This window comes from Zalophus californianus, chromosome 16 (assembly GCF_009762305.2).
Source record: "Zalophus californianus isolate mZalCal1 chromosome 16, mZalCal1.pri.v2, whole genome shotgun sequence".
Taxonomy (NCBI): domain Eukaryota; kingdom Metazoa; phylum Chordata; class Mammalia; order Carnivora; family Otariidae; genus Zalophus; species Zalophus californianus.
This window is the reverse complement of record NC_045610.1, coordinates 9,570,542-9,592,411: the sequence shown is the minus strand read 5'-3', so window position 1 is coordinate 9,592,411 and position 21,870 is coordinate 9,570,542. Positions and strand designations below refer to the sequence as shown.

At 44.2% G+C, this 21,870-nt stretch overlaps 1 protein-coding gene across 5 annotated transcripts in view; it reads left to right on the top strand.

Annotated features, from left to right (window-relative positions):
- The first annotated feature begins 1,147 nt into the window (after positions 1-1,147).
- The window catches only part of CDRT1 (CMT1A duplicated region transcript 1), a 47,526-nt gene continuing 26,803 nt past the window's right edge, over positions 1,148-21,870 (top strand). For 2 of the 5 annotated variants that reach the window (XM_027625728.2, XM_027625725.2), the window contains exons 1-8: positions 1,698-3,783; positions 4,410-4,586; positions 5,581-5,781; positions 5,897-6,024; positions 6,797-6,919; positions 9,749-9,858; positions 12,335-12,535; positions 17,579-17,700. In XM_027625728.2, coding sequence (XP_027481529.2) covers positions 3,279-3,783; positions 4,410-4,586; positions 5,581-5,781; positions 5,897-6,024; positions 6,797-6,919; positions 9,749-9,858; positions 12,335-12,535; positions 17,579-17,700 — 1,567 coding nt within the window. In that variant the 5' untranslated portion in view covers positions 1,698-3,278. Of the gene's footprint in view, positions 1,632-1,697; positions 3,784-4,409; positions 4,587-5,580; positions 5,782-5,896; positions 6,025-6,796; positions 6,920-9,748; positions 9,859-12,334; positions 12,536-17,578; positions 17,701-21,870 lie in introns of those variants that run through there. The other 3 variants (XM_027625729.2, XM_027625727.2, XM_027625726.2) reach the window with 3 other exon arrangements.

The window sequence follows — 21,870 nt, the reverse complement described above, 5'->3', positions numbered from 1 at the left end:
GGGATTATGTATCTTCTACAGATAAGACAATGAGGGCTCAGACAGGCATGAGTAGCTTTGTCAAGATCACATAGCTAGTAAGGAGCAGTAATGGGGTCCCAGCCAGGCCCTCCATGGGGCCACAGTTGGCCCTCAGCATGGAATCAAGACTGAGTTGGGTGGATAAAACTGCTTTGATGTATGTCTGATTAATTTGGACTGATTAATTTGGACCTTCAAAAACAAAACACTTTAGGGGCACCTGGGTGGCTCAGTCAGTTAAGCGTCTGACTCTTGATTGTGGTTCAGGTCATGATCTCGGGGTCGTGAGATGGAGCCCGGCATCAGGCTCCGTGCTGGGTGTGGAGCCTGCTTAAGAATTTCTCTCCCTCTGCCTCTCTCCACCCCCCCCACCCCACTCTCCCTCTCTCCCTCTCTAAAAACAAACAAAACAAAAAAACACAAGCTACTTTCCATTTGTAGCAGTTCTAGGGGTAGTGCGTCTCCTGCTTATACACCCAAGCCCTCTGAGAATGGGCACTCTTATTCCTGGCCACGCTCCTCTGCCTGGCTTCCCCGGGAGTTTAGATGCTAACCCACTTTCACCTTTTCTCCAGATGCTAATCAAGACAGAAGAGGCTGAGCTGTTAGAACTGATCTCCTTCCCAGCCTGATTCCTGTCCCCAACCCCGACCCTTGTGGGAGACTGCCTTTGCCACCAAGCCAGCCAATGGTATCCAATACCTTTCTCTAACTGTGCCTGGTCTCCAAACGCGGGCACCAAAAATGCTCAGTTACTGCAAACATTTTGGCCTAATCTAGGGAAATCATTATAACAACAATAAGAGCAGTGACAACTGGGCTCACACATCTGATCTAATCCTAGAAGGAAGCTGTATTTTTTTTTTTTTTTTGAGAGAGAGTGGGGAGGGGCAGAGGGAGAGGGAGAGAGGGAATCTTTTTTTTTTTTAAGATTTTATTTATTTGACACAGAGAGACACAGCGAGAGAGGGACTGCAAGCAGGGGGAGTGGGAGAGGGAGAAGCAGGCCTCCTGCCGAGCAGGGAGCCCAATGCAGAGCTCAATCCCAGGACCCTGAGATCATGACCTGAGCTGAAGGCAGATCCTTAATGACTGAGTCACCCAGGCGCCCCGGGAGAGAGGGAATCTTAAGCAGGCTCCAGCACAGAGCTCGATCTCATGAGTCTGAGATCATGATCTGAGCCAAAACCAAGAGTCGGACACTTAACCCACTGAGCCACCCCGGCGCCCGGTGTGTCTGTCATCGTTAACTTCAGGTCTCCAGGTTTTGTCTTTATCAGAATAGCCACATTGCTCTCCATAATTGCCTTGCTAACAAGTGAACTTTGAACTTACAACATAGATTTATGCTAATATAACGTCACTTTTGTCTACGTTCTACATTGAGCTTTTACAGAAGATATGATTTGCTAATAGGATTTTGTTGTTCAAAATGTTTGAAAAGCCCACCGAGCCCCCGGTCTCTTTCTGGGTTATAAGTGAGAGCAGAAGCCTTCTGTTTGGGAACCTGAGGGAACACGTGCATCAGAGGGTTGGCTTTAATGTCCCAAGTCATCACTCCTGAATGGATCATAAGCCACGGCAAATGGTATAAAGACTTCACGAAATAGGTACACCATATTTCATGTCATTTTTTTTTTTTTTTAAATAGGCTCCACGCCCAGCTTGGAGCCCAACTGAGCTGAGATCAAGAGTTAGACTCTAGAGCCACCCAGGTGCTCCTTTGTCATTATTCTTTTAAAAACCATGCACGCATAGGGTCATTTTCTTACATGCATCTCAATGTATGTACGTACACATGTGTAGAGATTGGAGCGGGCATTGATTACTTAAGGCTGCCCGGAAAACGATCCCAATGACACCCATGATGACAACGACAATAGGACAAGAGTTAGCACTCATGAAGGGCTGAGTATGTAACAGGTGATCTTTTAAATGCTTTGCATATAGGATCTCATTTAATCCCCCCCAAAAACTAACTCCGAAGTAGAAACTATTGTTGCCTTTGTTTTACGATGAAGAAACTGAGGCATAGGGGATTAAGTAATATGCTCGTGTACACAGAGCTATGTAAGCAGCTGGGCTGGGGTCCAAACCCAGGAGTCTGACCCCGGACCCCTCACTCTTCTCCACTTGGTTAGAAGATCTGTACAGACTCCCCCCCCCCCCCCCGCCCCGCCCAAACTTGTCCTGAACTTACCTTTAGCTCGTTATAATAAGATCACCCCCTATGGCTGGAATTTTCTGCCATTTTTTGGACATAATCTATGCACTAGCATGTGGATGGGCTTGGTCTGAGCAATTGAACCGAAATGCCCAAGTAATAGAATATGTATAAATTCCTTAATGTATATGCAAGCTCCTTGCCCCTGCCCCCTAATACACTGAATAAAAGCTTCCTGTCCTCACCCCACGGAGAGACGGTGCTTTGAGAGCGATCTCCCTGTCTCCTTACTTCCATCAAGTAATCAAAAGTTCTTTGCTCTCAAACACTTCCTTGGGTTGTGTTCAATTTAATGCACCCCAGGCAGCACCCGCCCCGCCCCGAATTCAGTCACTGTACTGCCTCCCAGACACACATGCTCGTGTGTGTGATTGAGGCTGAGAGAAATTTTTCCACGAAGGAGGGCTTCCCAGCAGAGGTTTCTGGTTAGCATTCCGAAGCAGTGAAAAAGACTTGCGTTCATATTAAGCATTTGTGTTTTCAGTTCGACGATGAGTTTAGAAAATGAATATAAACATATTCAGCATCATTGGGATAGCCACCTTATAGCCCAACAACTGTAAATGTAAGAAGTACATCCTGAACAATTACATTTACATTTACAAGTCATTAATAACAATTGAAGCTCAACACCAGGCTAATATATATATACAACACCAGGCTCTGGGATTTTTTTTTCCGTTAAGAGGGTTCCACGTATTAAATTTGACTAACACTATTCTTGTTGTTCTAGAAATGAGATGACCAGCTCTTTCAGAATATACAGCAACTGCCTCCAGCTAAGCAGTGCCCGGTTTAGGAGATTTACGGTAAAAGCCATGTTTCCTAGGAGGTCAGTACAAAAAGCCAGACTTCTACTGGCAGTTTCTGGGAGAGATCAGCTTTCCATCCAACGCAGGGGTCTACCTTTCCTCTGGGAAATGTTTATAATAGAAAAGGCTCAACTGGGATATCTATCAGCTTCTCCTGTACCTCTGGTGCGTAGTGGGGTTGACAACGGGCAAGGATAGAATGAGCTGGTCATCTCAGGATCATGGAAAACCTGGACCCGAGGCTCAGGAATGCCCCCTATTTTCGTTGTGAGAAGGGAGACAGTTCTGTCCCCGTGTGCCAAAAGTGCGAAACATGTGTCTTGGCTTGGAAGATCTTCTCTACCAAAGAGTGGTTCCGGAGGGTCGGAGAGGTGCCCCAGAGGAGGTTTCTAGTGAGCATCCTGGAGCAGCTGGATAGCTTCTATTTGCTGCACTATTTTCAGAATATCCTTCAGACCACGCAGGGGAAGGATTTCATCTACAGCCGGTCCCGGATCAACCTCAGCAGGAAGGAGGGGAAAATCGTCAGGTCTTCCTTGAACCAGATATTGGATAAAACCGTAAAACAGAAGATGAGGGAGATTCTGTACTGGTTTGGGAGAAGCACCCACCGGACCAAGGCAAATTACACGCTCTTGCTGCTGCAGATGTGCGACCCCAAGCTACTGCTCATGGCTGCCAATGTCATCAGAGGTCTGTTTCTGAGACAGCAGAACAGTGTCGCAGGTAAAGAGGCCGCAGGTGGACTAGGAAGCCGGACTTCGGGAGCCTGTAAAGGAACCAGGGTGTGGACAAGCTTAGGTAGACGGGGATCTTCCAGAATGCAGGATAGAGTTCCTTGTGCTTACCTGCAGTCCTGTTTACCGAAGGAGAAATTGGCCGTGACTTCCTTCTAGAAAAGTATAAAATAAACACACAGAAGGAAGTACAGAACTTGTAACTGTCAGGCATTTATTCATTTATTTTTTTGTATTTTTTTAAAGCTTTTTCTTTCTTTAAGCTTTTATTTGTTTACTTGAGAGAGAGACAGAGCACAAGCAGGGGCAGTGGGAGAGGGAGAAGCAGGCTCCCCGCCGAGCAGGGAGCCCATGCCTTCCTAGGATTTGATCCCATGTTGCTGGGATCATGACCTGAGCCGAGGGCAGACACTAAACCCACTGCGCCCCTTTCTGCAATTTTTGTATAGAAACTCTGAAGCCCCCTCCCCACCCCCCTGAAAAACCAGATATAACCAGCCTGGTCCGTTTCATGTAGATTGAAGAGAAGCTAGTAGAAATTAAAGAGTTGGTCTCACCTCCTTTCCTTCACACCCCCGCTTAGAGGGCAACCTTTCTTGGCCATTGGCTTTTCAGGCCTCGATCAAGACACTAGTGATGTGTTTTTCTTTCCTGAGAAAGACGACAATGCGCAGTGTGAGACCTCAGATGTTTTCTGGGCAGCTAGCACCAAGAACGCATCCTTCCCTTCGTCCAGAGCTTCAGAAAAAGAAAAGTCGCTTGAAAACATGGGAGTTGAGGCATCTAATACTGGTAAGTCAGCTTGTAGCTAGAAAGCTAATAGATAGGAGATTGGGAAGTCCCGATGGGGTTGGAGTGGTGGGCACAGGGCAGTAGCATCCGGGGGTGGCAGATTTTGGACATGAATGTTCATCTGGCACCAACAGTGTGTTGGGCTCACTGATCCTTATGACATCATCGAATCCCACATCCGGTACGGGAGAAGCAAGAATTAAAGGCAGTCATTATCACCTTAAAGTCCATGTTTTCACTTCTCCATCTTGGTGCCTCTGAGAGACACCTGAAAATAGAGCTCAGAAAGGAAACTATCAAAGGGTTTCCTTTGGAGTCTCCCTCTGCCCTGCAACACCATCCCTCATCTGACCCCCGACCTTTTGGCATGGTGGGCACCTCTAGAAGTCAGCCCACCAACGCCTATTTTTTATAGCATTGGATTCAGTCTTGAGGAGGAGACAAAAGCAGTAGGGGAACTGGGGCCTAACCTCAAGGCTCTCCTGAGTTGGTTTGTGAAGCGAAATCTCTACGTGATGTCATTACAAGAAACACAAAGCATCGATTCTCAAGCACTTTTTATCTGGAAACTTCCAGATTTCATAAACAGATAAGACAGTGTAATCACTACGCACATAACCATCCCTCAACTTCAATAATTGTCAACACTAGACTAATTCATGTCATCCATTTGCCTCTTTACAAAATTGTTTAAATTTGTTTTTTCCCTGGGGTATTCTAAGGAAATTCCAGGCACAAGGCCATTTCAAACTGAGTGGGGCAGGCTTTGCTGCTATAGGTGTCTCCTTGAACTGGGAACCCTGAAAAGCCCTCATGCATTTGGTTGGGGAGGTTATTATTTCCAGTTTGGCAGAAGAAAGACAAAAAGCCAGTGGTCTAAGGGTGGATTCCGATGAGCTCTATTTCTGGGGAGAGGGTTTGCTGAGGGCTTCTCTTGGCCAGGAGTTACCATAGAATCAACTCTATGCTGCACCTTTCTCTGGTTTTCCTCTAGAAGCACAATGGGAGAGTTCGATCCAGTGTATTTCCGAGATGAATAGGCTGTTTTCCAGAAAAGCAGACCTGTCGAAGGCGGAATACACCCCCTCCGATCTGTTGGTTGATTTGGATGTCGTCAAAGACCTGTCTTCCGGGGTTAGCAAATACCGGGACTTCATCCATTACCTGCCCATCCACCTCTCCAAATATATTCTAAGTATGCTGGCCTGTACTGGGGGGGGGGGGGGGTTTCTCGAGACGCTGTGCATCCTGGCTCGGCTGGGAGGTTCCCAGGTCCATGTTTTTTTTTTTTTTTTTTTTTCTTTTCCCAGGTATGCTGGATAAAAACAACCTGAACAGGTGTGCCTCCGTGAGCCAGCACTGGGCCATGCTGGTGCAGCAGGTCAAGATGGATCTGTCGATGCATACTTTCATTCAGAGCCATATTACCTTCTTGCAGGTACTTCCCGTCTGGGACGGGTCGGTCTGGAGACCGGCCTCATTTTCGTGTTGGACTTAGCCTGATTTGGGGCCTTTCTGGTCTATTCCGTAGACTCTTAGTTGGCCTTTGCTCCATGTTTGCTGCTTTGTAGGCTTCAGTAGTCGCTTCCTCTGTGTCTGGTCTCCCTGTTAATCACCCCTAGCAGGGACAGCATATATAGAAACTTCTCAGGAAGAGAGAGGCAGAGTCTTTCTGAAACCTCACAGAGAGGGGAATTGTTTTTCCCCAGAGAGCTATATTCTGGCTTTGCAGTAGGAGGGCCATGAGTATGTTCCTGGAGCCTCCTCATATGGTACACAGATGTTTCAAAGATCAAAAAGCGTGTTCTTGGGTCCAGTTGCCATTCTCCTGGAATAGTATCCATCTCTGACATTTTTACTTCTGTTTCCTGCCTGAAGCCTTACCCTACATCATGGGTTCCTGGTAGCTTGAGTTTTTCCCAGCAGACGTCGATAACCAAAGATAGGAAGGGGCAGGCATTGTGAGGCGGGCCATCCTCTGGGAAGCTGAGGACTGCTGGCCATTTCCTGCTGGCGTCCCTCTTTGTATTTGGTATTCATCACCCACCCCACGCCAATCTGCGCACACTACCGGCCTAACGGGCCAGGCCTGGGCCTTCCTTCGCCAGACTTGACCCACCTTTCAGATCTTGCCAAGTACTAGTTTCCCCCTCCTCTTGGAGCATAAGGGCCAAGAGTAATAACCATTATCTGTTTATGTTTTCCCTCAGGGATCCTACACAAAAGGAATTGATCCTAATTATGCCAACAGGCTTTTTGTCCCGGTTCCTAAAATAACCGATAACGGGAAGTGCATGCGTGTGAAAAATCAGAAATGGAAACTGAGAACAAAGGTGGGTGGTTGTGGCCTCTGGGGCAAGTCACTGTGATGTCCTGTTCTCCTTAGCCATGCTGGAGTCCAGACTCAGCTGTCACATGAAGGTAGAGGAAATGGGAGGGTAGGGGATATAGCATATGGATTTAGGGTCTAGGAGGTGACAGTCCCTAAGGGAGACCAGAGTTCTCTGCTGTGTGTCCTTAAGCAAAGACGTCCTCTACTTCAGCCTTAAATTCCTCATCTGTGAAATGAGTGGCTGTCAGTGATAGCTGGGATTTTCCTCAGCACCCATCAGTCCACCTATCCAGAGGCTGCAAGAGTCTGTGGCTCAGGAACGTGAGGGCCGGGGCAGGTCCAGAGTGTCCAGGGTCCCGAATGAATTAAGCTTTCTCCCCTCTCACTTCCAGGTTTATTCTGGTTCTAGGAATGAAGGGGGGAGTTACTTAACCATAAACCTCCCTACCAAATCTCAGACAACGATGAAGAGCCGATGAAAGACTCTGAGCTCTCTATATAGCCTATCCAGGCATGGTGGTCATTCCTAAAACCATCAGATTCTTGCCCCCTCCTCTCTGCTCAAGGGCCTTCTCTTTTGAAATCTCTTCAGTGGGCCCCAAAAGGATACTTAATGAAGGGTGGCCAGACTGTAGCTTCTCATACGGAAACTGTAGTATGAATTAGAATTTGAGGGGTAGAAGGGACCAGAGCGACCATCTAGTTCATGTGTCTGTAGAAGGAAGACAGGTCACAGGAATGAGGGAGGTTGGTGGTGTGAGTGGGTGTGACAGAACCACCATGAGCTGGAGAGTTCCCTCCCCATCTGAAGGGGCCAGTTGCTACTCAGCTCCGGCGAATTATTGCCGTGGGAGACTGTGGGACCTCAACCTCCCCAGCCATCTGAGCTTTCAAGAGAAGTTAGAAATCTGAATTATCTTGTGACATCTCTTGTTTTCCTTAAATGCGGGCAACCAATTAAAAGCATTTTTTTTTTAAACTGTGGGGGCCAAAGAAAACACATTTGCGGACTTCATTTGACCTGCAATTTTTTATCTGTGAGTTGGCCCATTCACTCATTTTACAGATGAAGAGACTGAGGCACAGAGAGTTTCAGGTCTCCCAGACAGAGTGACAGAGATACAAGTTGGACGCTGACCCGCTCTTTCCAAGCTTGTTGCTCTAAGTATAACCCTTCTTGTTTAGGTGACATAGCTAGTAATTGCCTGACAAAAAAGGACACCCAAGCAGCATTTGATATTATAGAAATGTTCTAATTTAAGAAAAGAGAGAGAAACAGGTAAAGCCCTATGGACAAGAGACGAGAAATGTGAAGGAACAAGACAAGGCAGTTAAGGGGTCTGCTAGCGAAAGGTAAAGGTGAGTGCTTCTCTGGGCTGGTGATTGCCATGGGTCCTGAGGCTGAATGGTGTGCCAGGCATGGTGCCAAGGGCTTTGTATACATCATTCACTTGATCTTCACTGTAGATCGAGTGGACATCACTGATCCCAGTTTCTGGATGTGGAAATGAAGGCTGTGAGATTCGAGAACTTGCCAAATGTCTCTTAGCTGGTCAGTGGCAGAGCTGGGATTTGAATCAGGTCTTTTTCCTCCCAATGACTACACCATGGAGCTTCTAGGCTCTCAAAACTTAGCTGATGACCAAGAGCCAAGGCCTTCCAGCCCAGGCGTGAGAAGCCAAGGAAGTCTTGATTAATTCAAGGCAGGATATCGGAGCTGCTTGGACATTAAAGGGGAGGAAGGTTGACAGATTCTGGGGAGAGGCTCCTAAGGTGGACATCACTACTGGGCTAAAGATCAAGAAGGAGGTTGAGCCGAGAAAAACAGGTGTCCCAAGGAAGAGTCAACGGGCATGGTGAAGGCTAAGTAGGAAGGAGACTTTGAAGAGACGTTCCCAGGAGGGCTCCCAGGTCCAAACATGATGCTGTGGTTTTCTTTGCTTTCATGATAAACTCACACTGTTTTTTGGTTTCCTGCTAGCATGGTTGTCATTCCCTATTATTTGAAGAATATGGCCAGAAAGAGGAGTGAAACTGAGAGCCTGGTTGAGTCATCTGTGCCAGAATTTAGTATGTCTGGCATGCCATAGTGTCTCAGAACGTGTGTCATGGAGGGAGGGAGGGATGGGGGAAGGAAGGGAGGGAGTGAGGGAGGAGGAAAGAAGGAAGGAAGGGAGGAAGGAAAGAAGGAAGGAAGAAACTCTTAAAAGAGGAAGGAAAACACCCCCGTTGAGACTTGATAAAATTGACTTCTTCTCTCTGAGGCTCAGCTATATCTCATCTGTAAAACGATGAGAATACTTCGTGGGGCAAATGATGTACTTCATGAGGCAGCTGTAAGGAGAAGTCAAGCTTGCCTCTGTGTGTAGACTTCAAGGCACAAATGCGTAGAGCGTGTAGCTGTGATTTCACATAGGGCTTGGGTTCCCACTAGTATGCTCTGTACTGTCAGGTATATGCAGTATGCCCACGAAGCCCCACCTTCTGCAAAATAGCCCGTTAGAGGGCACCTGTGACTTTATTTTGTAAGCATTACCCTTTGTGAGCTCATTTTTGGAAAAGTTGAGTGATCACCGACCTCAAAAGTTCATGGAACCAGAACACACAGAACATACAGAGATGGAGGACGAGTCAGGACCCTTGACTGTCCGTGGATTCTTTAGGGCCTGCTCATGGGTCCCTCCCTACCCACACCTAGTGGCAGTCATAGCCCAAAGAGGAAGAATCCTTGGGCCCTTATGTCCCTGCCCGGGAAGACCTTAGGGGGTGCATGTTTGGGGTCCAGGTTAGAGTTGCCACTTTGCTTTGACTCCGAGTTTTCCCTTGTTAGAATGACTACAACCTGTGGGCCGCATACCAGAACCAGGAAACTCAGCAGGTCCAGATGGAGGAGAGAAATGTCTTCTGTGGGACTTATAATATCCGCATTCTCTCTGACACGTAGGTACCGGGGTCAGAATCCAGGTCTTCAGGGACCCTTGAATTACCCACACTTTAGGCGTCTTTAGGATTCCCATGACCCTGTTTACTTGGAAAGGCAATCCTTCCTCCCCTCAAGCTCCAGCCACCCATGAACATGAGATCCCCTTCGGAGAATAGTGCTGGATGTTGACACCATTCTCTGCAGTGGGTAGAGGACATCTTCCGTTATAATTTTGGGTATATTGATCAACAAGTCTTTCATACGAGTCACATGCATGAAAGCATTCCTTTTTTTGGAGATATTTTTATTGTTTTATTCTAATTTTAGAAGTAATATATGCTTATTGTGGAGAAGGAATCCACCAAATGCCAGGAAATGTATAGAGAAAAGCAAAGACCTCCTATAATCTTCATGTATATCAATACATGAATTAATATTCATTATATTAATATTCATGTATGTTTATATTCTAGAATTTTCTTTGCATATATACCTACAAATTTTATTTTATTTTATTTTGAAGATTTTATGTATTTATTTTTGAGATAGAGAGAGAGTACATAAGTACAAGCAGGGGGAGGGGTAGAGGGAGAAGCAGACTCCCCACTGAGCAGGGAGCCCGACGCGGGACTCGATCCCAGGACCCCAGGATCATGACCTGAGCTGAAGGCAGACGCTCAACCAACTGAGCCACCTAGGCACCCCTGCCTACAAATTTTAAATAAAAATGGGGGTCTGGGGCACCTGGGTGGCTTAGTCAGTTTAGCATCTGCCTTCGGCTCAGGTCATGATCCCAGGGTCCTAGGATCTAGTCGTATGTCAGGCTCCCTGCTCAACAGGGAGTTTGCTTCTCCCTCTCCCTCTCCCCTTCTCCCCTGCTTGTGCTCTCTCTCTCTCACACTCTCTCTCTCAAATAAATAAAGTCTTTAAAAATGGGGTTATGCTGTACATATTTCTGTAACCCGCTCCAGCAAAGTACTGTGGATATCTTTCCATGTTAAATATGAAGATGGTATTTATGATAACTGCGTGGTGTGATATCCCTTGTATATGCCATAGAAGGACCTTCAATATTCAAATTTTATTTATTTATTTATTTTAAATGTTATTTATTAAAAAATTTTTTTTAAAGATTTTTATTTATTTCAGAGAGCGAGCACAAGCAGGGGGAGCAGGAGAGGGAGAAGCAGGCTCCCTGCTGAGCAGGGAGCCCAATGCGGGGCTCCATCCCAGGACCCTGGGATCATGACCTGAGCCAAAGGCAGACGCTTAATGACTGAGCCATCCAGGTGCCCCAAGATTTATTTATTTATTTGAGAGAGAGAATGAGCATGAGCCCAAGTGGGGGGAGGGGCAGAAGGAGAGGGAGAGAATTCCAAACAGACTCCCCGCTGAGCATGGAGTCCGTCACAATGTGGGGCTTGATCCCACAACCCTGAGATCATGACCTGAGCCAAAACCAAGAGTTGGATGCTTAACCAACTGAGCTACCCAGGCGCCCCAATAATCAACTTTCTGCCATACTTTGGGCCTAGGACTTCACTCTTTATTCATCAGGCTTTGTGGAGGCTGTCTCTATTTTATTTTTGACTGTGAATGTTACAGTCACATTCCTACAAATTTTATTTTACAAATTACATCTTGAGCAGTCAATAGGGGGAAGACATAGCAGATAGGGGAAAGGCAAAGGTGAGTTTTTATGGATGGCATGATGCCCTTTAGAAGAGGTGATGGCTGATTGAACTCTAGATATAACAAGGGGAATGAGGATGAAAATATCAAGAATCACTTCTCATATTCAGACATGACTACATCCCTGTTTGTTGAAATAATCCCACTTTACTCTGTGGTCCTGGAGTTATTAACAATAGTGTCCCCCTTCACAATAAAAAAGTCTCATTTTGGACAATAAATGATTTGGTCATCTTGCTCATATTTTATCTACTTGCTAATAATCTTCTGATTGGAAAATTAACTTAACTTCCCCTGTTTTCCTGGACTGTAAGCTCATTGAGGGCAAGAGCCACATCTTAATTCATCTTTGTATTTCCCATGGTACCTGTTAGCACAGGACTTTGAACCTAATATATGCTCATTGGATATCGGTTAAGAGAGAAGAAAAAGAAAAAAACAGTGGGGTATGCAGTTGGCAGAGGGCTTCCCAGCTGTGTTCCTCTGAGGTTCTCCACAAAAAAAGATTTCTGTGGTCAAATAAGTTTGGGAAATGATGCATATTCTGTTCTCTCTTGGGGATTTATCATATGTTAGCGGATTTTTCTTTCTTACTTTTTTTTTTTTTAATAGCTTTGCCTGTTGTCCTTAGGTTGTAACCTGAAATGACTTTTTGGTATGGTGTAAGGTAGGGGTCCACCAGGGATGTGCCTTCTGCTTTCCATTATACCATGGCTGCAGGTGACAGTCATCATATTAAGGCAGTTCTGGAAGGACACTAATTCTTCTTTCATGGATCATCTTTTTCCCCTGGCAACTCAGGTGGGATCGAAACAGAGTCGTTCACTATTCCGGGGGAGATTTGGTTGCAGTGTCATCCAACCGGAAGATCCAGCTTCTAGATGTCATACAAGTAAAGGAGTTACCCATTGAGTTCCGTGGCCATGCTGGCAGTGTCCGCGCCCTCTTCTTGTGTGAGGAGGAGAACTTTCTACTAAGCGGGAGTTATGACCTAAGTATCAGGTAAATCGTCCAAGGGAGTTGCGGTCCACCCCACCCAAGGCCTAAAGTCAGCTTGTGCAAGAAGCATGCATGCTTTTTCCTTTTAATATTTATTGAAAAGTTATCCTAAATGATACGACTTCTTGAATAACCCGTAACATTTTTTTCTTTATTTGGCAAGGTAGAAACCAATAATTTGTATATTGTTTAAACTTTGAATGAGACTGATTTATAATGATTATCAGATCTATTTTCTAGATGAAGGCTGTGAATCAGAAAGTATCTTTTTTAGCACTCTTAGATGGTGGCATAATTTATGTTTTTATAGATTCCTCAGGGAAAAGTGGTTTTCTGTGGGTATGAATTATGGTATAGAAGCAAAATAGTGTTTAAAAAATATAAATAATATACATATATTTTTAAACAATATAATAAACAGCCATGTACTATTACTCAGGCCAAGAAATAGATTGTTACCATTCCCCAAATCCCCTTCTTTCTCCCTCCCAAGCAGAGGTAATGTTATCCTAAATTTTATACTAATTATTCCCTTGTATTTCTTTATAGTTTTGCTACCTATTTATAGATCTCTAAATATATTGATAACTTTTATCTATTTTTAAACTTAATGTAAATGGAATTGCATTTAAAAAATTCATCTGTACTTGATTCTTGCACTGAACCATGATTTTGAGATTTATGCATAAGATGTAGGTAGCAGTAATTAATTTATTTTCATTGAGACACAGTCTTTTATTGGATGACTATATTATAATTCATTTCATCTTTTGTTGACGGATGTTTGCATTATTTCCAGTTTTTTATTCTTTCAAAGAATAAACATCTTCTGCTCCAGATGTTCTTGGATGTGTCTCCTGGTACCTACATGCATGAGTTTTTAAAAAAATTTTTTCTGGGGCACCTGGCTAGCTCAGTGGTAAAGCATGAGACTCTTGATCTTGGAGTTGTGATTTCAAGCCCCATGTTGGCTGTAGAGATTACTTAGAAAATTAGTAAAAAAAATTTTTTTTACCGAGATATAATTGACATACAACATACTAGTTTTAGGTATATGACATAATGATTTGATATATGTATATATTGGAAAATGATTACCACAGTAAGTTTACTTATATCCATCACTACTCATAGTTACAAATTTTTTTCTTGTGATGAGACCTTTTCAGATCTACTCTCTTAGCAACTTTCAAATGTATGATGCAGTATTGTTAACCCTAGTGCATGAGTTTTTCTTAAGGTTTATTCTTTGTAGTGAAATTTCCAGGTAGGAGTACTAAATTGTTTTTTAAAAGTTGTATTAAGTTACACTCTCATAAGCAGGGTATGAGAAGATCCCTTCTTATAAATCCCCACCAACACTTACTATTAAATGTTTAAGACTGACAATATTAAGTGCCAATCTGATGGGTATTAAATAAATCCTTATTGTGGTTTTAATTTTTACTTCTGTGATTACTAATGAGATTGGGCATATTCTCATATGTGTGTATTAAGGTTTCCAGAGAAACAGAGCCAGTGGGATGTGTATATATGTGTAGATATAGATATAGAAAGAGATCTATTATAATGAATTGGCTCATGTGATGATGGAGACTGGAAAGTTTCAAATCTGCAGCATGGGCTAGCAGGCTGGATACCTAGGAGAGTTGGGGGTAGAGATAAGTCTGCAGGTGATTTGCTGGAGAATTCCCTCTTGTTGGGGCAGGCGGGGGAAGGTTGGTCTTTTTGTTCTATTTAGGCCTTCAGTTGATTGGATGAGGCCCATCCACATTATGAAGGGCAATCTGCTTTACTCGATGCCATTGGTTTAAACATTGATCTTGTCTCAAACCACCCTCCAAGTTGACCCATAAAATTAACCATCACAATATGTTTTAGACCCATTTGTGCTTCTTCTCTGAAATTCCTGTTCAGTTTTTGTTGTTGTGGTTTGGCCTATTTTTCTGTTAATTTATTTATCCTTATTGATTATCGGAGTTGTTTATACTTTTTGGATACTAATTCTTTGTTTATTTTTGTGTTGCAAATTTCTTCCAATTTAAGACTACTCCTCTTTTCACTGTGGTGTCTTTTTTTTTCTTTTTTAAAGATGTATTTATTTATTTATATGACAGAGAGAGACACAGCGAGAGAGGGAACACGAGCAGGGGGAGTGGGAGAGGGAGAAAAAGGCTCCCTGCCGAGCAGGGAGCCCGATGCAGGGCCCGATCCCAGGACCCTGGGATCATGACCTGAGCCGAAGGCAGACGCCTAACGACTGAGTTACCCAGGCGCCTGATTGTGGTGTCTTTTGATGAACAGAAATCCTTAACTTCAAGTCAGTTGACTTCGTGGATTTGACACATTTAAGAAATCCCTCCCTTTGGTGAAGTCATGAAGATATTCTCCCGAAGTATCTTTTCTAAAAATTTTTTAGAATTTAAAATTTTTTTATTTTTAAAGATTTTATTTATTTATTTGAGAGAGAGAATGAGTGGGGGGGGAGTGGCAGAGGGGGACGGGGAAGCAGACTCCCCCAGTTCGGGACTCGATCCCAGGACGCTGAGATCATGACCTGAGCCGAAGGCAGACACTTAACCGACTGAGCCACCCAGGTGCCCAGTATCTTATCTTTATTTATGTTTTTAAATTGATTATTGCTGGTATAGAGAAATGGTACTGATTTTTATACATTGTTCTTGTATCTAGTAACCCTGCTAACTTCTCTTATTAGTTTTAATAATGATAATAATTATCTTCTTTTCTAATACTTATATACTACTTTTTTCTTATTCTTTCTTTCTGACTTTGCCTAGGCCTTCCAGTTCAGCAGAAGTAGTGAGAGGAGGTATCTTGTTATCGTTTTTGAAGGGAGTATATCTATAGTTTTTTCACTAAGTATAATGCTTGCTGTTTTGACTTTTTGTTTATAAGTTTGTGAAATCAAGGAAGTTCCTTCTATTCCTATCTTTCTTTTTCTTTTTTAAAAAAGTTTATTTAGGGCACCTGGGTGGCTCAGTTGGTTAAGCGACTGCCTTCGGCTCAGGTCATGATCCTGGAGTCCCGGGATCGAGTCCCGCATCGGGCTCCCTGCTCAGCGGGGAGTCTGTTTCTCCCTCTGACCCTCTTCCCTCTCGTGCTGTCTCTCATTCTCTCTCTCTCAAATAAATAAATAAATAAAATCTTTAAAAAAAAATAAAAAAGTTTATTTATTTATTTACATAATCTCTATGCGCAATGTCGGGCTTGAACTCTTGACCCTAAGATCAAGAGTCACATGCTCTTCTGACATAGCCAGCCAGGCGTCCCTGTTCCTATTTTTCTAAAAGTGTTTATCAAATATCTTTTCTACATAACTTAAGAAAAACAACCTGAACACATGGTCGGCCATGTTGCTAGAAACAGAAATTCAAAGCATGCTTTTTCCCAGATCACTGGGATATCTTTTTTTTAATTTATTTTTTATTGTTATGTTAATCACCATATATTACATCATTAGTTTTTGATGTAGTGTTCCATGATTCATTGTTTGTGCATAACACCCAGTGCTCCGGGGCGCCTGGGTGGCTCAGCTGGTTGAGCGTCTGCCTTTGGCTCAGGTCATGATCCCGGGGTCCTGGGATCGAGCCCCGCATCGGGCTCCCTGCTCGGCGGGAAGCCTGCTTCTCCCTCTCCCACTCCCCCTGCTTGTGTTCCCTCTCTCTGCTGTGTCTCTCTCTGTCAAATAAATAAATAAAATCTTAAAAAAAAAAAAATAACACCCAGTGCTCCATGCAGAATGTGCCCTCTTTAATACCCATCACCAGGCTAACCCATCCTCCCACCCCCTCCCCTCTAGAACCCTAGGTTTCCCAGAGTTCTCTGTTTCTCAGAGTCCGTCGTCTCTCATGGTTCGTCTCCTCACTGGGATATCTTTAAATGAACTGTGGGTTCGTAGTAGGCTCTGAAAAAACAGCTAAGGCCACAGGACCTTTGGGAATATTAGAAGAAAAAGCATAGCACATTCAAAGAAAAAAAAAAGAAACATTTGTTAATCATTTATTATGTGCCAAGTCTCATAATAACTCTATGAGGTAACTACCATTATTATCCCCGAATTACACATGAGGAAACTAGGATACAGAGTGGTTCATTAACTTATCCAAGATCATACAGCTAGTAAGTGTGGACCTGAGATTGTACCTCAGGCCACCTGGCTCTATCTATCTATCTTAGATACCCACTATCTTAATATTACACTTTGTCCTGTCACAAAAGCAAACTGGCTGAAGTGGAAGTCTGTATCAGTGATAGTTGAAAGAGCTCTGGCAAATTTGCTTATTAAAAAATGGTGTGACTCATACATGTTCCCCTGTATCTCTTAGATATGTCTTAGAAATACACATAAAATATTTTGGATCTAAGTGACTGAAGTAAACGGTTCTGTTGTTCTTGTTTGAAGATCAGCTCTACCATTGAATCCATGGATTTTAAGCCTGGTGGTGATTCTAGGAACTTCCACCTAATACCAACCAACATTTATTAAGCATTTTCTACATGTTGAACATTGTTCCAATGTTACATGAATTAATGCAGGGTTTCTCAATTTGGGACTGTAAAGTACTTTGTGTGGAGGGTGTCCTGTGCATTGGAGGATGTTTAGCAGTATCCTGCGACTCTACACACTAGATACCAGTAGCATCTCTCTCCCCACTTGAGACAACCAAAAATGTCTCCAGACATTGCTGTATGTCCCCTATGGGTGGAAATCACTCCTGGTTGACGGTCATTGCATTTGTGTATTTAATTCTTTACAAAAACCCTATGAGGTGTAACTATCGTTGTTATCATTTCTATTCTACCATTGAGGAAATGAAGCTTACACAGAAATTAAGTAACTTCCCCAAAGTTACACCTAATAGGTGCTGCAACTGGGATTCAAATCCAGGCCTCTGACTCTAAGCTTGACCATGGAACTTTGCCGCCTTCCAACAGAGTGTAGATCTAAGGGAAGTTGTATACAGTATGATCATTTTGGGTCCTCAGAAAAATCTCAAAAACATTTTTTTGGCCTGGTTCCTGCAGATCCTGGGATCTGAAAAGTGGGGCTTGTATACGAATCTTCAATGGCCACCAGGGGACAATCACTTGCATGGATTTATATAAGAACAGGCTCGTATCTGGAGCAAGAGATTGCCAGGTGAAAGGTGAGAAAGAAATACCTTAAACTTTCTCTGAAGTTTCCCAAATCCATGAATTGTCAAAAGACTGTTTTGCTTATTTCTGTAGGAAGACATTCTTTTATCCATCCATCCACTCATCCATCCATCCATCCACCCATCCATCCATCCACCCACCCATCCATCCATCCATCCATATATCTATTGATCCATTCAGGTAACAACTATTTGTGGAATACCTACAATATGCTAGACACTGTGCTAGGTGCTAAGGAAAAATATAAATATGAGATGGCCCTTTCAATATGGCTTTTTATCTCAAGAGGCTCATAATCTTTTAATGGAGATAGATACATAAATATATAATGGAGGATATAATAAATATATGAATAATAATGGCTGCCATTTATTAAGTATACTTTTGTGACTGACATAGGCACCTTACACATGTTATTTGTTAATTTAACCCTCACAAGAAGCCTATGGTGTGGATGCAGATGAGAAATCCAAAACTGAGAGAGAAAAACACCTTGCCCTAAATCAGAACTGCTGAGTGGTGGATTGGGGATTTAAACCCAGGGCTGTCTGACTCTAAATCATGTGCTCCTAGTCAACATGTGGAATTCTTTTTTTTTTTTTTTTAAGATTTTAATTTATTAGAGAGAGAGAAAGCACGAGCAGGGGGAGGGGCAGAGAGAGAGGGAGAGGGACAAGCAGACTCCCTGCTGAGTGTGGACCCTGACACGGGCTCAATCCCAGGACCCTGATATCAGGACCTGAGCCAAAGTCAGACACTTAACTGACTGAGCCACCCAAGCATCCCACATGTGGAATTCTAAGGGACCATGGAAACAAGAGTAACAGGGAAAGAACCACAGACAGGGTGCTGTTTGAGTGTGTTCTTGAGGATGACTAGTTCTACAAGCAGAGGGAGAATGTAGGACGTTATAAGTAGAAGCACAGCACAGGCAAATTCACAGAAGGCTGAAGAAAATGATGTCTTTAGGGAATTTCCCCTTGCTTGGGCATGGCTGGACTGCAGCATGTGGTGTTGGACAGAAGGCTGGTTAGTTTGCTTGGGGCCAGATTACCAAGGGCCTTCTGCCTCATGGTAGGAAATTGAACTTTATCCTATAGAATGCAGGAGGCTATAAATGCACTGTGAACTGCGGATTGACAGGATCAATTGTGTATCTGACGAAGGTAACTCTGGCGATCGTGTGGAAGGAAGATTTGGAGTTGGGAAACTCTGTGGAGACAGGAGAAAGGTGAAGACACTACTCCGTCTAGAGAACCGCTGTGGTGTCTTCAGAATATCCGAGAACAGGCAAACCTGAAGAAAGTCAGGTAGATAAGAGTTCACACGAGGTGGCACAGATTGAAGGGAGATTTCCGTAGCGACGACTGGCAGGGCTTCACGGCCAGGTGGATGTGAAATGTGAGAAAGATGGAAGGCCAGATAATGGGGCCAGACTTTTAAACTCAGGCCCCTGGCTGTGTGGAAGTGCCATTAGTGGAAGTAAGGACGAAGGTGAAGAATGAGATAGGGTGAGGAACGAAGGAAGAGGTGATGGCTTCGATGCTGGACATGCTGAGTGTGGTAGGCAGAGTAATGGCCACTCAAACGTGTTCATGCCCTAAAATCCCTGGAACCTGCGACCGTGTTACCTTGCGTGGCAAAAGGGACTTTGCAGATGTGATTAAGTTGGGGACCTTAAAATGGGGAGATTATCCTGGGTTGTCAGTGTGGGCTTATGGGTAATCACATAGATCCTTAAAAACAGAAATTTTCTTGTCTGTGATCTAAAGGAGATGTGACGATGGAAGAATGGTCAGAAATATGCAACGTTGCTGGCTTTGAAGGTGGAGGAAGGGGGTCATGAGCCAAGGAACATGGGTGGCCCTTAGAAGGTGGAACAGGCAAGGAAATGGATCCCTCCAGCCCCAGAATCTCCATGAAGGAACACAATGTGCTGACACCTTGATTTTAGCCTTGTGAGGTGCTTATGCCGGATAATATATTTGTGGGGCAATAAAAAGCTAATACATCGGGTATGGGATTCCTGAGGACAGCCAGGGGAAGATTGCAGGAGGCAGATGCAGGTGTGAGTTTACATGTGAGTTTACCATATAACAGGTCTGGGGCTCCAGATACATCGATTTGGTGGTTATCAATTATAATGAATGGTGGAAGCTCCAGGTGTGGATGAGATTTCCCCTGCAAAGCATGAGGAAAGAGGCAAGAGATAAGAGAAGCAAGGGACCCAGGAAACCACAGCATGTTAGGGGTAGGCGGAGGAAAAAGGTGAGGGAAAGCAAGAATGGAGTGTTGTTGCATATGCAAATCCTCAGACCTGCTTAAGAAACCTTGCCCCCTACCTCTTTGCCCTCTCTGACCTGACTGAAAGTCTCTTTGCCATGACTGCTTTGAGGACGAGAGCAGAAAGGAGGAAAGGATGAGGGTTTGGAGCTGGAAGGGCCGGACAAGGCCTCCAAACTTGAGAGGGTCTTGCAGGGCCAATGGCAGGGCAAGAGCTAGGGCAAGGGGAGGTAGGCTCTCACCTCAGGTGTAAAACTTAATGGGGCACCCAAAACTCCTAGTAATCAAGATACATGTTTTTTTTTTTAAAAGATTTTATTTATTTATTTGAGAGAGAGAGGGCATGAGTGGGGAGAGGGGCAGATGGAGAAGCGGGCTCCTCGCTGAGCAGAGAGCCGGGTCGGGGGGCTCGATCCCAGGACCCTGGGATCATGACCTGAGCTGAAGGCAGACGCTTAACCAACTGAGCCACCCAGGCACCTCTCAAGATACACATTTTAAAGCAATATTTAAAAGGTCAAAATTAATTCCCAAAACGTTACACGACGAAAAAGAATTTCAAAAGATCTCTCTCTTTACCCTAATGCTAGCCCCAGCCCCCAGCCTGCTTGCTTTCCCTGGGCTCCTCCCACCTGCCTCGATTACCAATAGAAGGAAGAAGAGACAGTTAGAGACCTGAAATGTAACCCCCAACTTGTTAAAGTTTTTTTTTTTTTGAAGATTTTGTTCATTTATTTGAGAGAGAGACAGAGAGAACACAAGCAGGGGGACAGGCAGACAAAGAGGGACAAGCAGACTCCCCATGGAGCAGGGAGCCCAACACAGGGCTCGATCCCAGGACCCTGAGACCACTACCTGAGCGGAAGTCAGACACTCTACCTACTGAGCCAGCCAGGTGCCCCTCAGCTTTCTCCTTTCTAATTAGATTAAAGGGCCAATGTATGGATAAAAAATACACGAAGAAAAGCATACTTACATAGTTAGAGTTAATCTAGTGTATGCGGTTAGGAGCATGGCTTCTGGATCCAGACTCCCTGGGTTCGAATCCTGGCTCAATCTGCTTACCATCTGCGTGATCTTGAGCAGGTTACTGGACTTCTCTATGCCTGTTTCCTTGTCTGTGTAGTGGGGCATAATGATGGCAACTGTCTTGTAAAGATGAGTTAATATATGTCAAGCACTCTCAATGGTGTCCGGCTCATTGTGCGTGCTATATGTAAGTATCAGGTGTGGTTATTATTTTGTCTTAGGTTATACATTCTGTTGCCTGAGAGGTATTTTGGGGCCGACGAGGCTGACTTTAATGGTCTCATCCCTGAATTTGTGGTGCCTCCTTTCAGTTTTTTCCTTTAAGCTCTGTGCTCCTACCTATCCACCTACGTTCATATCTTCCCAACCCTTACAGTGTGCTAGGCAGTTGCCCTAGCGCCATCTATGTGGAAGCAGCATTAAGCCTGCCCCCGGCTCTGGCAGTCTGTCGGTTAGAAAAATCCAAAAGTCAGATTCGGAGATATTTTAAAATGTAAATAAGGATAGACAGCTTTCTTTTCTTTTGGAGGTAGAAGGGGTGAGTCAGGAGAATAGCATCTGGAAAGAACGAGGCCATGGAACACATGCCATGATTTTCTTGAAATCCACTCAAGAGCAAGTATTTTGCAGGCTCGAGAAGGAAGCTTATTAGAGATGAGCTGGCTAACCAACACTAAGTTCTAGGGTTAGAGCCAAGGTCTGTGGTTGGTGGCTCTCCCAGGGGCCCATGGTCAGGAGCTCAGAGCTGTTGGCAAGCCTACAGGGGTGCTGGGCCAGTGACGGCCTTCTAGGGTCTGACGTGATGGGCTTGACTTCCGTGATGGAGTATAGAACTCCACCATAACTTG